The sequence below is a fragment of the Eubalaena glacialis genome, chromosome 3 (genome assembly GCF_028564815.1).
Source record: "Eubalaena glacialis isolate mEubGla1 chromosome 3, mEubGla1.1.hap2.+ XY, whole genome shotgun sequence".
In the NCBI taxonomy this organism is placed as follows: domain Eukaryota; kingdom Metazoa; phylum Chordata; class Mammalia; order Artiodactyla; family Balaenidae; genus Eubalaena; species Eubalaena glacialis.
In genome coordinates this window covers 113,879,294-113,895,848 of record NC_083718.1, presented here as the reverse complement: position 1 = coordinate 113,895,848, position 16,555 = coordinate 113,879,294, and the positions used below count along the sequence as shown (strand labels likewise).

Here is a 16,555-nt window from a genome sequence, read left to right as displayed (position 1 = left end):
TCTGCTAATGAGTGGAGTTGTGTTCCTGCCTTGCTAGTTGTTTGGCATAGGGTGTCCAGCATTGTAGCTTGCTGGTCGTTGGGTGGAGCTGGGTCTTAGGGTTGAGACGGCGATTTCTGGGAGGGCTCTCGCTGATTAATATTACGTGGGGCCGGGAGGTCTCTGGTGGTCCAATGTCCTGAACTCCGCTCTCTCACCTTAGAGGCTCAGTCCTGACACCAGGCTGGAGCACCAAGACCCTGTCAGCCACAGGGAATTATCAAGGTAGTGGTCATTGGCAAGTGAAACCACAAGAGAAGAGTCCCGTGCTATGCCTGGTCCTGTTGAGCAGTTTTCAGACTTCAGCTCATTCTGGCAGCAGGATGACTGGGTCGGCCATGTGAGGCAGGATGGGGTCCGTTAAGCGGGCGGCACTCAGCCAGTGCGCGGACTGAGGGGCCCAGTCGAAGCCCTTGGGGAAGGGTGACAGCCGCTGGCCTCCAGCCTCCTGTGGCTGCGGCCTGTTTGGGGTCTCCCGCCCGGCATCAAGTCACTCTCACTTCTGCTTTGGTGGCTGTGCCTTTACCCTGAGCTTCTTCACGAGGCTAGCACTCCCTGAGGCGACATGTGAAAAGCGCGGGCCACGCTGAAGCGTGAGAAACCTCTGTGGATTTTTATAAATGGATATTGTCCTACATCTACCATTACAGTATCATACAGACAGTTTCAACTAAAAATCCCCTTTGATCAGTCTCTTCAGTTTTTCCCCTTCCCCAACCCTCTGGCAATATTTTTTTTTTTTTTTTTTTTTTTTTTTTTACTATTTCCATAGTTTTGCCTTTTCTAGAATGTCATTTGAATAGAACCACATAGCATGTAGCCTTTTCGGACTGATTTCTTTCATTTAACAATATGCATTTACAGTTCATTCATGTTTTTGACTTTATAGCTAATTCTTTTTTTTTTAATCACTGAGTAGTATTCAATTGTAATGAATATACCACTGTTTATCTGTTCACCTATTGAAGGACATTATGGTTGCCTTAGTTTAGTGATTATGAATAAAGCTGCTGTAAACATTTGTGTACAAGTTTTTGTGTGGACATAAGTTTTTAGGTCTTACTGAAACTGTCTTTCAAAGTGGCTCTATCACTTGCATTTCCACTAGCAATGAATGAGAGTTCTTTCTGGTCCTCTCATCCTCATCAGCAGTTGATACTGTTCTTTTTTTTTTTTTTTTTTGGATTTTAGTCTTTCAGATAGGTATGTACTGGTATCTTATTGTTGTTTCACTTTTTATTTCCCTAGTGACAAATGATGTTGAAGATCTTTTCATATGCTTATTTGCCATCTGTATATTATTGAGAGTTTTTGGTTCAGATCTTTTGTTTATTTTCAAGTTAGGTTGTTTGTTGTCTTACTGTGGAATTTTAAGAATTCTTTGGATATTTTGCATAGAAGTCCTTTATATGATATGTGATTTGCAAATACTTTCTCCCAATTGGTGTCTTGATTTTCATTCTCTTAACAGTGCCTTTTATAGAGCAAAATTTTTAAATTTTAATAGAATCCAGCTTATCAATTTTTTCTTTTTTGGATCATACGTTTGATGTTATATCTAAATTCATCATCAAACACAAGATTCTATGTTTTCTTCTAGAAGTTTATGGTTTTATATTTTATATTTATATCTACGATCCATTTTGAGATAATTAGTTAATTTTTATGTGAGGTATAAGGTTTGTATCTACGTTTATTTTTTTTGCATGTGGATGTCCAGTTGCTCCAGGACCACTGTTAAAAAGATTATCCTTTCTCCACTGAATTGCCATTGTGCTTTTGTCAAAACTGAGTTGATTGTATTTGTGTAGATCTATTTCTGACCTCTCTATTCCATTGATCGATGAGTCTCTACTTTCACGAGTGCATACTGTTTTGAGTACATTAACTGTATAGTAATTCTGGGAATCAGGTAGTGTGAATCATCCAGCTGTGTTCTTCTTTTTCAATATTGTGTTGGCTATTTTAGGTTCTTTGCCTTTCCATATAAATTTGAGAATCACTTTGTCAGTATCTACAAAGTAGCTTTCTGGGACTTTGATTGAAATTGCCTAAATTTTTTAAATCATAAGAATTGCAAATGCTTTTCTGTATCTATTTTGATGATCACATGGCTTTTCTCCTTTATTTTATTATTTTTTTAATCCCATACTCCCAGCTTACCTCCCCTACTTTCCCCTTTGGTAACCATAAGTTTGTTTTCTATGTCTGTGAGTCTGTTTCTGTTTTGTAAATGAGTTCATTTGTACTATTTTTAGATTCCACATATAAGTGGTCTCATATAATATTTGTCTTTGTCTGACTTGCTTCACTGAATATGATAATCTCTGGGTCCATCCATGTTGCTGCAAATGGCATTATTTCATTCTCTTTTATGGCTGAGTAATATTCCATTGTGTGTGTGTGTGTGTGTGTGTGTGTGTGTGTGTGTAAATAACACATCTTCTTTATCTGTTTATCTGTTGATGGACACTTAGGTTGCTTTCATGTCTTGGCTATTGTAAATAGTGCCACTATGAACATTGGGGTGCATGTATCTTTTTGAATTAGCACTTTTGTCTTTTCCAGATAGTTGCCTAGGAGTGAGATTGCTGGATCATATTTTTACTTTTTTAAGGAACCTCCCTACTGTCTTCCGTAGTAGCTGCACCAATTTACATCCCCACCAACAGTGTAGAAGGGTTTTCTTTTCTCCACAACCTCTCCAGCATTTATTATTTGTAGACTTTTTGATGACAACCATTTCTGACAGGTGTGAGGTGATACCTCATTGTAGTTTTGATTTGCATTTCTCTGATAATTAGCAATGTTGAGCATCTCTTCATGTGCCTGTTGGCCATCTGTATGTCTTCTTTGGAGAAATGTCTATTTAGGTATTCTGCCCTTTTTTTGATTGGGTTGTTTGTTTTTTTGTTACTGAGTTGTATGAGCTGTTTATATATTTTGGAAATTAAACCCTTGTCAGTTGTATCATTTGCAGATATTTTCTCCCAGTCCATAGGTTGTCTTTTCATTTTGTTTATGGTTTCCTTTGCCGTGCAAAACTGATGTGTGATTAGGTCCCATTTGTTTATTTTTGCTTTTATTTCTTTTGCCTGGGGAGACTGACCAAAGAAAACATTGCTATGATTTATGTCAGAGAATGTTTTGCCTATGTTCTCTTCTAGGAGTTTTATGGTGTCATGTCTTATATTTAAGTCTTTATGCCATTTTGAGTTTATTTTTATGTATGGTGTGAGGGAGTGTTCTAACTTCATTGATTTACATACGGGTGTCCATCTTTCCCAACACCACTTGCTGAAGAGACTGTCTTTTCTCCATTGTTTATTCTTGCCTCCTTTGTCATAGATTAATTGACCATAGGTGTGGGTTTATTTCTGGGCTCTCTATTCTGTTCCACTGATCTATATGTTTCTTTTTGTGCCAGTACCATGCTGTTTTGATTACTGTAGCTTTGTAGTATTGTCTGAAGTCTGGAAGGGTTATGCCTCCAGCTTTGTTCTTTTTCCTCAGGATTGCTTTGGCAATTCTGAGTCTTTTGTGGTTTCATATAAATTTTAGGATTATTTGTTCTAGTTCTGTGAAAAATGTCATGGGTAATTTGATAGGGATCACATTAAATCTGTAGATTGCTTTGGGTAATATGGCCATTTTAACAATATTAATCTTTCTAATCCAAGAGCATGGATATCTTTCCATTTCCTTCAATCCTCTTCGATTTCCTTTTTCAATGTTCTATAGTTCTCAGTGTGTAAGACTTTCACTTTCTTGGTTAGGTTTAATCCTAGGGTTTTTGTTTTTTAGTGTGATTTTTTTTTTTAATTTTATTTATTTATTTATTTAATTTTGGCTGTGTTGGGTCTTCGTTTCTGTGCGAAGGCCCTCTCCAGTTGCGGCAAGCGGGGGCCACTCTTCATCGCAGTGCGCGGGCCTCTCACTATCGCGGCCTCTCTTGTTGCGGAGCACAGGCTCCAGACGCGCAGGCTCAGCAATTGTGGCTCACGGGCCCAGTTGCTCCGCGGCATGTGGGATCTTCCCAGACCAGGGCTTGAACCTGTGTCCCCTGTATTGGCAGGCAGACTCTCAACCACTGCGCCACCAGGGAAGCCCTTTTAGTGTGATTTTAAACAGGATTTTTTTTTTTTTTTTACTTTCCCATTCTGATATTTCATTGTTAGTGTAAAGAAATGCAACAGACTTCTGTATATTAATCTTGTGTCCTGCTACCTTGCTGAATTCATTTATCAGTTCTAATAGTTTTTGTACGTAGTCTTTACAGTTTCTTATATAGAGTTTCATTCATTTGCATATAGTGAGAATTTTACCTCTTCCCTTTCTGATTTGGATACCTTTTATTTCTTTGTCTTGTCTGATTGCTGTGACTAGGGCTCCCAATACTATGTTGAATAGAATTGGGCATCATTGTCTTGTTCCAGAATTTAGCAGGAAGGCTTTCAGCTTTTCACCCTTTAGTATTATTTTGCCTGTGGGTTTGTCATAAATGACTTTTATTATGTTGAGGTATGTTCCCTCTATACCCATTTTGGCAAGAGTTTTTTTTTTATCATGAATGGATGTTGAATTTTATCAGATGCTTTTTCTGCATCTATTGAGATAATTATGTGGTTTATGTCTTTTCTTTTGTTGATGTGGTGTATCACATTGATTGATTTGTGTATGTGGAACCATCCTTGTGACCCTGGAATAAATACAACTTGATCATGGTGTATGATCCTTTTTTTGTGTTGTTCCTTTATTTTGTTAATGTGCTAAATTATGTTGCTTGATTTTGAAATGTTAAAGCAATCCTGCATTCCTGGAATAATTTCAACTTGGTTGTGATGTTTTATATATTCTATTTATTGCTGGATTCAGTTTGCTAATATTTTGTTTAAGATTTTTTTCATGTATATTCATGAGATAGGTTGGCCTATAACTTTCCTTTTTTTATAATGTCCTTGTCAGGTTGAGGTCTTAAAGTTATGTTGACTTCATAAAATGAGTTGGGAGGCATTTCTTTTCTTTTCTTTCTATTTTATTCATTTTTTAATGTGTATGAGTGAGATTGATTTTATATGTTTTTAAAATATTTATTTGAATTCACTGAGGAAGTCATCTTGGCCTGTTATTTTTTTTATTAAGTTTTATTTTCATCCTTTTTTAAAGTTAAATTTATTGAATTAGAATTCATATACAATCAAATACACACATTTGAAAGTCCAATTTAATGAGTTTTGACTAATGTATAAACCTGGGTAACTCCCACCACAATCAAGATACAGAGAAGTTTCATCACCTAAAAAGCTCCCTTGTGTCCATTTACCATTAGTACCTTCCCTCTCTCTAGCCCCAGGCAAAAACTGAGTTTCACATGCTGATTTGTCATCTGTATTTCTTTGGTGAGTTTTCTGTTCATATCTTTTGCCCATTTTTTAATTGGGCTGTTTGTTTTCTTATTGCTGTATTTTCTAAATTATAATTTATTTTACCTGTCCTAGAATTTCATATAAATGAACTCAGACATATTATTGAGCTTGTTTTGCTCAGCATAATGTTTTTGAGCTTCATCCTTGGATATTATGTATATCAGTGTTTCATTCAGTTTTTATTGCTGAGTAATATTGCATTGTATGCATACACCACAATTTATTTAACCATTCTCCTGTTGGACATATTGGTTGTTTTTAGTGTTTAGCTATTATTAATAAAGCTGGTATTAACATTTTTGTGCAAGTATTTGTGTGAATATATATTTTCATTTCTGTTGGGTAAATTCCTACGAGTAGAATTGCTTGGTCATATGGTAAGTGTATGTTAACTTTTTATGAAATTGAGAAACATTTCTCCAAAGAAGTTATACCATTTTACACTCCCACCTGCATGCCGTGAAGAGTTCCAGTTTTTCCATATTTTCCTCACCACTTAATGTTGTCAGTCTTAAATATTTGCCACTCTAGTAGGTGTGTAGTGGTATCACATTGTGGTTTTAATTTGCATTACCCTAATCACTAGCAATTTTGAGCATCATATTATGTGCTTATTGGCCATTTGCATATCTTATGATGTTTCTGTTCAAATCTTTTACCTGTTTTTTAAAGCACTCTTAAAGAGAGTGATTTGTTACAAATTTTAATATACAGAAACTATTGAGAAACGGACATGTACATTTTTTCCCCCTTAAAATGAATCATGTACTGTTCTGACCATAGCTTTTTCTAATTTTAATCTAATGCTCAAAACTTGATGTGATGTTATTCTTTATAATGAGCCATAAACATTAGTTCTGTAGTAAAACTATTTAAATCAATTTGGCTCTTATCTGATAATTTTTTGTGTGAGTGTGCCCATTTTTTAGTAGGATTGCTTATGTTCTTGTATTGAGTTGTATAGTTCTTTATATATTATGGATTCAGTTGTTTGGCAGATATATGTTCTGCAAATATTTTTTCCCAACATTTTGCTCATCATTCCATTTTCTTAAAAGTGGCTTTAAAAGGACTGAAGTTTTAAATTTTGTTAAAATTTAAATTTTTGTGTTTTTTTAAAAAATTGGTTCATGCTTTTTGGTTCCCAAGAAATCTTTGCCTACTCAGAGTTGCAAAGATTTTCACCTGTTTTTTTTCTAGAGCTATTATAGTATTAGCTTTTATATTTAGGTTTTGGTCCATTTTGAGTTAATTTTTGTGTTATGGTGTGAGGTTAACCATCAACATTCATTTTTTCCCCTCCAAACCTCCAGTTCCAGTACCACTAAAAAAACTTGATCAAGACTGCGTTGAATCTAGAAATTAATTTAGGCAGAATGGACATGTTAACAGTTTTGGGTCTTCAAATCCATGAGCACAGTTTAGCTCTCTCTTAGGTCTTTGTAAATTATCTCAGCAATGTTTTATAGCTTTTAATGTAGAGGTCTTGTACTTTTTTGTTATATTTGTTCCTGTGTATTTGACCTTTTTTGCTAATAGTGTAAATGAAATTCTTTTCCTTCATTTTCTAGTTATTCATTATTATGCCTGATTATCTTTGGACATTTTATTGAAAATTTATAGAAATAATTTAATAGTCTGGGTGATGTAATTTTAATGAAGACAAGATTTCCTTTTGCTTCTGGAAAGCATTTAGGCTAGGTGGAGATCACTTTAATCCAGTCAGGGATTGAGCTCATTAAAAGCTGGACTTCAGTTCTAATAAGGGCTTGTCTAGTTCCTGTTCATTCTTCTTCCTAAGGTGTAGACCTTTCAGAGTCCAACTGGAATCCTGGGACATCCACCAAAGTCTCTCCTCTTTGCTGGATCCCAAATTCCAATTTGTGTGCCTCCAAGCCTGTGAAGATTGCCAGAAGCTATGTTTAGCGTCTTGGCCTCTCAACCATTGCTTTTGCTTTCATATTTGGCAGTTGCCTCAATGGAAAAAGTTACCTAAAATATACTTGGATCACTTCTTTTGTCTTCTCTCTTACAACTTGTCTCAAAAGCTACCACCACGGTGGCTTTCTGATGCCTTCAAATCATGCTTTCTTTCTTTCTTTAAAAAAAAAAAGTAATACTAATACATATATATGTAATTTCCAAGCTATTCAGCAGGAGAGTTGGTCTGAGACAACCTAGTAAGCCATTGCCAGAAATGTCTTTCTCTTATTCCTCTCCCCCTCTACTTTTCCCTCCCAACCTCCACTAGAATATTCACATTTTCTCTGTATCTCATTTACTGTTATATTCCCTAGAATAGTGCCTAGCACAGAATAGAAGTCAGTAGGTATTTGTTGAGTGAAAGAATGGATGAATTAACATTCTATCTGAGAAGACAGAATGGACATTCAAAAGAAAATATCTTTACTGTCATTTTCTCAAACTTAAGAGATAGCTAAGTAGCTATTCTTGAGCATAATTATGGTGAGTTTTGAACTGGAACTCAGGACCTTTAGAGTTCTAGTCTCGAGAGGGGTGGAGAAGATGGCGGAAGAGTAAGACGCGGAGATCACCTTCCTCCCCACAGATACATCAGAAATACATCTACACGTGGAACTACTCCTATAGAGTTCTAGTCTCTTAAGGATGTTTCCTCAACATGTTACGTGACATCGTTTGATCTTTATTTCTCCACTTGTAAATGATTTATTACTCTCCTACTCATGGAAATTGTTACTAAAATTTCAGAGCTTTCAAGAGAAAAAATTAAGTGGGAGTTCCCTGGTAGCCTAGTGGTTAGGATTCTGGGCTTTCACTGCTGTGACCCAGATTGAGTCCCAGGTTAGGGAACTGAGATCCCTCAAGTGCACGGCGCAGCCAAAAAATTAAAAAGATGAAAAGGACATTGGAATTAATGTTTTAGTCAAGCAATCAAAATTCTTTGGTATAAGTATAGGCTTATAATTTGTATTATTAAAATCTACCAGTGAATACAATTAAGGCAAACAGATTGTTACCATTTTTAAGAGGTAAAGATGAAGAGTTTCATAAAAAATTACATTTTGCATTGTGCATAAATGTTTGCCTGTGTTTTTTCCCCCTCTTCCCTTTAGAGCCATTTTAAGTGCGAGATCTAGTTATTTTGCTGCGATGCTGAGTGGCTGTTGGGCTGAAAGCTCCCAAGAGTACATTACTCTTCAAGGGTAAGCAGAATTTTTACAAGGCAGCTTGACTGCAAATGATTGCAAATAATGCTTAATACAAAGCACTTTTCATGAATCTGATTTCCCTGTATGTTCAATGAAATGTTTCTCATGTGGTACAATTCAGCAAAGTACACTTTCTGAAAATGAGAGTAGTTGGGAACATTTAGTAATAGAGAGAGTGTGTTAGTCTTCTCAGACTACCATAACAAGATACCACAAACTGGGTGGTTTAAACAGCAAAGATTTGTTTTCTCACAGTTCTGCAAGGTCAAGATGCCAGCAAGGTTGGTGTCTGGTGAGAGCTCTTACCTTGGGTCCTTGGGTTATAGATAGGCACTTTTCCACTGTGTGCTCCAGTGACCTTCTTTTTAAGTGCATGGGGCTGGGGGGCAGGGAGATAAAAGGAAGGTGGAAGGAGAGAGCTCACTCTCTGGTGTTCTTCTTATAAGGACACTAGTCCTATCACATCAGGGCAGGGCCTCACCCTTATTACCTCACTTAACCTTAATTATTTCCTTAGAAGCCCCATCTCCATATAGGTACACAGGAGTTAGGGCTTCAATATATAAATTTGAGTGGGTGGGGGAACACAAATATTCAGTCTGTAATAGGTAGTTTCTTAAAGAATAATTTGGATAGGTGTGGATTTCACTGACCTATGGTAGTGCAATTGTGAGTCTACACAGTTGGTGGCAATTTAAACTGCTGAGACAGTTATTAAGAGATGAACTACTTCCTTAAATGGTGAAATGGAATATTTTTTGGTCACAGATGATCACTGTGAGAATCTGGAGTGTACAGTATGGGAGAGGGCTTTCTCAGTAGGAAAACTGCCTGGGCGTTCTGAGGGAGCCCGTCAGCCCTGCATCATTCACGCTGCTGATGTTTCCTCGACTGGGTCAATCTTGGCTAGAGGCTTGGGTGTGGAATGGTGGTAGTGGTGATTCCATAAGAGCGGATGCATGGAAAGTATTGATAAATTCTCACTATTTTTTACACTGGCCTATAATCTTGAGCCTTCTAGGTTACAGCTGTCTGGTTTCCTTACTAACTAAAATTGATCCCCAAATGCCTCTCATTTGTAATTTCTCAGTCTATAAAAAATGGAAAATTGAAACATTATTTGTAAGAATATGTTATGTGTTTTTATTTTATTTTTTCATATTTCATTCATTTAATAGAAATGAAACACATATGCAGAAGAACCTAAACCTCCTTTCTTTCATACCAGGGTTTTAGAGAGTTGTGTTTTAATTATATTACCTATCACAGTTTCGATACACATATCACAATCTGGCAATCACCAGGTAGTTTCTGATTATGGAAGATTTTATACTCCAAGCAAAGAGTTTATTCGCCTGTGGGTAAAAGGAATGTGTAATTGAATCAGTTGGTGAAATTTTATCATTCACTGTTGAAAAACAACGTGAAAGATATATATATCCTACCAAGAAGCCCTCTTCCTTTATGGTGAATTTAAAATATCTGCTGAATATAGGAAGAGGGATAATGCTAGCAGAGGCCAGAATTTCTCTAAGTGTGTCAATCCTAGGGATAATCACTCTAGTGTCATTTTGGAAACGTGTCCAGGGACTGTGTTTGAGATGTTTTAGATATCATTTTTTAAAACTGTCAATCTTCTCTCATTAGAACTGAATTCAATAAAAATTTAAATGAAGAGATAACCTAGTTTGACTCAGAATGCAACTTTTTTGGCATTTATTAAAAATCATGTGATTCTGTGTAGTGAGATAAAGGTCAAAAGAAGTGTATGATTATTGGACCTTACTTGACAGCAGGGGAAAGTAATTTACAGAGAACACTTGTCTAATTTCGTAGAGAAATCTTAGTTGCTTATATGTTTAGTGACAATTTTTACTATCTGATACCTATTAACATACACCTTTGTTCCTCTCTCCAAATAGATTCTGTCCTCAGCAGTGATAATACCTTACAATAACATATATTTTCTAGGTTTCTTCCACACTTATGGTGCCCTTTAATTTTTAGAATCAGTCTTTGAGAGAGAGGGTATATTCACATATTACAGATGAGTAAAAACAAGATCAGATAAATTAAATGTCTTCCAGGGGTTACTTGGTAAATAAGTGCTTATGCTGAATATAAGTTACATGTTTGTTGATTCTTAATTCAAAGTCCATTCCACCACAGTCACTGAAGAAATTAAAAGTTTCGCATTGGCGTGTGTTCTTGAGCTATCTCAGACTGATCTTCTCCACTGTTTAAATCAGTGATTTTCCCATAAGACCCTAAAGTTCCTGGTAGGTATGTTAGGGAATACATGGCACGGGACTGGGATATGAGGGGAAGGCCATTTGGGAAGGGGCACATCTTTAACCAGAGCTGCTCTACTTTTATCTATTCTGTATTCCTCAAAATGACCTCTGAGTTTAGCTATAGGAACAAAGGCAATCTTTAATCAGCACTCATGAGTGATCAGATTAAACATTCAAAACACACAGGCTTTTAAAGGAGAAGTCTATTTATTAAGAGGTCAATAGATAAGAAAGAAGTAGTGGCATAACTATTGGTCTCTACTCACCACCTATAATTTTCCTTCTTTCATTATAGTGGAGGTAATGGATAAATATCTCCTCTTATAATATGGCTTGACTGCTAGTGACCAACTTTAGTGGTTCAAGGGAAAGCCAAGTAGAAGTAGCCAAATTTGTTTTAAACTGTCATTACAAATAAGTAGGCTGTACGTTGTAGCAGTGCCAGCAATGATCAGGCTCACTCCTCTTACAGTATTTTCCCTTCACTTCTGTTGTAAGCAAGACTCTACTCCTTACTGGATCATCTTACCCAGAGCTGCTATTTCAGCAGTGGAGACTTACTCCTAATCAGCTTATTCACTTCTAATGCTAGCACATTGGAAATGAGGATACATTTCTTTCTGACTCTTATTTTGCTTGATGTAACAAGGTTTTCTAATGCTAAAATGAAAGGAGAATTTCCTGACAGATTCTGGGTTTTATCTACATCCTTTATTATTATTATCATCACACAATCTGTTTTGCTTTCCCCTCCTGTATCATATATCAAATGGACTGTCTCAAATTACCACCTAAAATGTTATTAGCATCATGGTGTATAAAGCTGTAGGAAGGCTAAAGGGGATTTAGGAATTTTACTTTTTAAAAAAAATCACATCTTTTAGGAATTTTTATATTATAACAAAGTAATCTACAAAATAAATTCTCTTTTCACATTAACTTATATTGTAATCCTGGGTAGATGTTTCCATGGATTGTGTGGTATAGTAGAAAGATCATGGACTTTGGTGTCCTTATAGGAAGTCCTACATCCAGTCCTAAACTGTTACATGACTTTAGGGACATTGCTTACCTTCCTTAAGTTTCCTGAGGTTGTTGAAAGAAAAAACCTGGCATAGTGCTTGGTACATAGTATGTAATGCTCATTAATATTTGTCTTTTTCTTCTTTCCCTAAATTATATTGGTCTCATTTTCTAGAGAGAAAAGGCTTCAAGTGAGGGCCATTTACAGTACCAGGACAGCAATGCCTGCTTTGCTTGGTCAGCAGCCGCTTTTGGAACTGTGCCACTGTTGCATATCTGCAGGATGTTTTCTGCAGTAGATTAGAATTGAAATCCTGTCTGAAGTCCTTACAGAAAAGAACCGAATGTTTTTAATGAGTTGGTAGCTCAAAGATGTAATGCACATGATATTTTTAAGATGGACAGCCTTCAATAAATTATAGTAGGAATAGTAGGGTCCTATTATCCTTGATAATAATTATCCTATTATCCTATTATCCATGTCCCAGAGTTGGAGGGGGAAGGATATAGTTGGAAGGAAGTTCTCCTGGTGGAGGAAGGGGGAAATTTTCCACATCCTATACTGGAAATTGAACCACAGCCAATAGTTCTGTAAAGAAACCCCACATGTTTCCATTTTATGTAAAAAGAGGTCTTTCAGTGGTGGCTTGAGACTTTAGAGCATAAATTTGGATTTTCTCGTCTCCCTTGGGAGATTCTTGGGCTTGCTGTGAACCTTCAGGATGATCTTTTCAAATATAAGTCAGATAATATTTCTTTTCTGACTAAAATCCTTCAATGCCTTCTCATCACAATCAGAATTAAACCCAAATCTTTACCATAATCTATAAGAACCTGTATGATCTGGCCCATAGGCTTTTCCCAAACTACCCCACCTAAAGTAGCTACAGCCTAACTCTCTAGTTATTCTCTTCTATGTTATTCGGTTGTATTGTCTTCACTTTTCACTATTAAAATTATCTTCTTTGTATATTTGTTGACATATTTATTGTCCATGTCCTCTCTCTAGAACGTAAGCTTCTTGTATCCTCAAGTCTAGAATAGGGCCTATCATTCAGTAAATATTGACTGTATATGAAGAAATGAATGAGTGAATGAGACCCTACATTACCTTAGCCCACATATATAGGAGCCTGAAACTTTAGGAAGCACATATAAAGCAAAGAGGTTTTAGACTGGGCACATGTTGTATCTGATCCTAGAGCTCTGTCCTCTCATAGGCTTTTCTTTTTTCTAACTCTGGGTATATGTAATATTTTCATCTCCTACAGGATTTTATTCTGATTACATTTAAATGGGAATAGTGCTTTAAATCTTTCCATTTAAACTGTGGGCTATTGCAGTAATTAGTTGGGTTTTATTTTTTTTTTTCCAGGTCAGTTGATCATGTCTTTATAAACACTTTTAGTAAAAATACGAATGACTTACAATAATGAGAATGCAGTTTAGTAAAACATCTGTCAAGACAGCAGGAAAACAGTTTCTTGCTGTTTTTATAGCTATCATATGTATTGATACATAAGCTCAAATGTCTAGCTTTTGCTATTTATTTTAATAAAACTCCTTTTATTTTTACTTAGTCATTATTATCCTTTGCTTAAATATGTCAAGTCTTAGAAGAAATTATTCTTTCAACAGAAATGGTCAGTCCTCATTAACACTGATAAGAATGGCTCTCGAAATTTTGAGGAAAAGTGCATGTAATCTAATAATTATGCTACTGTTTTAGGCTACAAACTATAGATAATATGGCGTAATCATTCTGAGATTAAATCTTGTTGTATCCATGTATATAAATGAGAATATTTAGAGATCTGACTTCTTTCTAAGTATTAAAGATGTGGAATTTTGAATCAGCAGAAACCAGTAGGGGCCAGTAAATATTTATTAAGTAAATTGAAAAATATTTATATGTTTTCAACTCAGTATTCCTTCTGAAGGTTTGGGAGATGCTTGTAACTACCCTAATAAGCCATTCATTAAATATTCGTTAAACATTTATTGAGCATATATTATTTAAGGCCATAGAATCAAAGCAGACACCTTTCTGAGTCCTACCCTGAGGACTCCATTTCTTTTCTTCTTGCCTTCCTCCTTTTGTTCCTTTAGCAGACATTAGATACCATGCTTAACAAACTGTGACGGTCTTATCAGCACTGTCCCCACCCTGCTTCCACTGCGGAGCTCCAGTATTATGTGGGGAAAGGAAATTCTTCTCATCCTGGGGATATTGAATCAATGCTGACATTCTGCTGCTACTAGAGATGCAAGGGTAAATAAGACACAAATCCTGCCCTCACAGAACTCAGTTTAGAAGGAGAAACAAATACGTAAACAAAGATATTACAAGTCAGTTTGATAAATGTGATAAGGGAAGCGTGCGTGCGTGCGTGTGTGTGTGTGTGTGTGTGTGTGTGTGTGTGTTAGTGTGTGTTATACTGCTTAAGAGCCCAGGCTTTGGAGTCTGGATTTAAATTCCAAAATTCCAAAATTCCAAAATTCCAGTGCTATCTTCCTGGATTTAAGATCCAGTGCATCACTAGTCATTTGACCTTGGGCAGTTTACTTTTTTTTTTCCAGCACCTGCCCCCATGGGCAAGTTACTTAATTTCAGTTGTTTCATCTGTAAGATGAGACTAATAACAATATCTACCATTGAGTTGTTATGATGATTAAATGAGCTAATGGCATTCAAAATGCTTATTAGCTCAGTGACTGAATCATAATAAATGCTCAACTGATGTTAGTTATTTATGTTTAACATTCAGTGATTTCTTTTTTTCCCCCCCTTGGGAGCATTAAGGAAACAATCAGAGGTAAAGAGCCACATGTCTTGTGTCTAAAAGATGAAATAAGTAGAGAGGAAGAGAATTTTAAGCAGAGTGAACAGTATCTGCTAAGGCATGGATGTATAAAGAATTATAAGTAGTTCAGGTATAAGAAATGGCAGTTGACTTATCTTGGAACAGCTGCTAGAGAGGGAGAACTAGAGATCAGATGATACAGAACATTGTACACCAAGCTAAAGAATTTAGGCTTTTTTCCTAGGTGCTATGGAGAATTGTTGAAGGGTTTTTAAAGTCAGGGGCTGTATCAGATTTACATTTTAGCAAAGTCACTCTAATAACAATGTGGGAAATGGGATGCAAGGAGATAATTTGAGGCAAGAAGCCCACATGAGAGGATACATTATCATAGTACAGAGGAGAGAAACTGAGAGACTAAACCAGGGCAATGAAAGGGGGAATTAGACAGCAGAGGCTGAATTCAAGAAAATTTTGAAGGTATAAAATGACAGAATATAATGAGGGAGAGAATTAAGATGAACCTCCAGCTCTGACTTAGGCATTTAGGTTATTGTTCAGTCTTCTTTTTGTTATTCCTATTTTGTTCATAGCACTGTTGCAGGACTTATTGCATCTTGTCCCACCTTCTATTCCTCGGTACCAAGGAGAGTGAATTATCCAACAACAATTGGGCATCGGTCAGGACAAACTCCAGATGAGAGGTAATTTGATTTCTTTTCTCCTTTCTTCTCTGCTGAACCCGTGAAAAGAGGTGATGGGGAAGAGGGGCATCTGCTATCCATCTTTGCTATCTGTTGGAGTTTTGAGGGGGGCCCAATAAATAGTATACTTTCTTCGTGCTCAAAATGAGACAAAAGATTCAGCAGATGAAGATAGAAAACATTTCCTTGATTTTTGATAAAAACTGTTAAAGCAGTAAAATGTGCTTTAACGCAAGAGCCAAAGTTGATTTGCTTGCTATGTCTACTCTAAGACAGCCCACCTGAGAGAAAGTCTGAATCTGGACAGCGGATGTACTTCTTCCCCATCACCTCTTACCACTGGTTCAGCAGAGAAGAAAGGAGAAAAGGAATCAAATTACCTCTCATCTCAAGTTCCTCTTGATCAACAGCCAGTGGTTGTTGTCTACCAACCAGATAATTAACCTCCCTTGATAACAGAGGAATAGAGTGTGGGACAAGATGCAAGAAGTCCTGTAACCGTGCTATGAACAAAATAAGAAAAACAGAAAGAAGACTGAATTTGGGGTGTTGGGAGAGGAAGTCATGAATTTAGAGTTTGAGATCTAGTAGTCAGTGGGACATAAAGATTATCACTTCAGACTACTTCTTAAGTCATGTCTTTACTTTTAAATCTGTAAAACGAGGATGTTGGCAGAGCTAGAGCCACTGGATAGGTATTACAAATTAAGAAATCTATACAGCATAACAAGAGTCTTTCTAGTGAATAGAGTTTTCCATCCCAGGCTTTAAGCAAGACCAGAGGCCATTTGTCAAAGATGCTGAGAAGGATTTCTTAATGAGCCAGAGGTTGAACTATGACCTCTAAAGTCCTTTCGAACTTTGTCTATCATGGAAGATGCCCAAAAAATAATCAATTATTTTATAATATACTAATAACATTTTATAGCATATAAAAACCCATAGCTGCAGTTATGCTTCATTTTTAAACTAATGGCATACCTCATGGATGTTATTCGAAGAATATATTCTTCAGATAAAAATGAGATTATAACATTATCTTGGCTAAAAGTTTATGGGAAAATAGAATGTATC

The 16,555-nt window shown here is 36.2% G+C and overlaps 1 protein-coding gene across 3 annotated transcripts in view; it reads left to right on the top strand.

Annotated features, from left to right (window-relative positions):
- BTBD8 (BTB domain containing 8) overlaps positions 1-16,555 on the top strand; it is a 91,292-nt gene that overhangs the window by 39,818 nt on the left and 34,919 nt on the right. For all 3 annotated transcript variants that reach the window (XM_061186317.1, XM_061186316.1, XM_061186315.1), the window contains one exon: positions 8,561-8,650. In XM_061186317.1, coding sequence (XP_061042300.1) covers positions 8,561-8,650 — 90 coding nt within the window. The remainder of the gene's footprint in view (positions 1-8,560; positions 8,651-16,555) is intronic.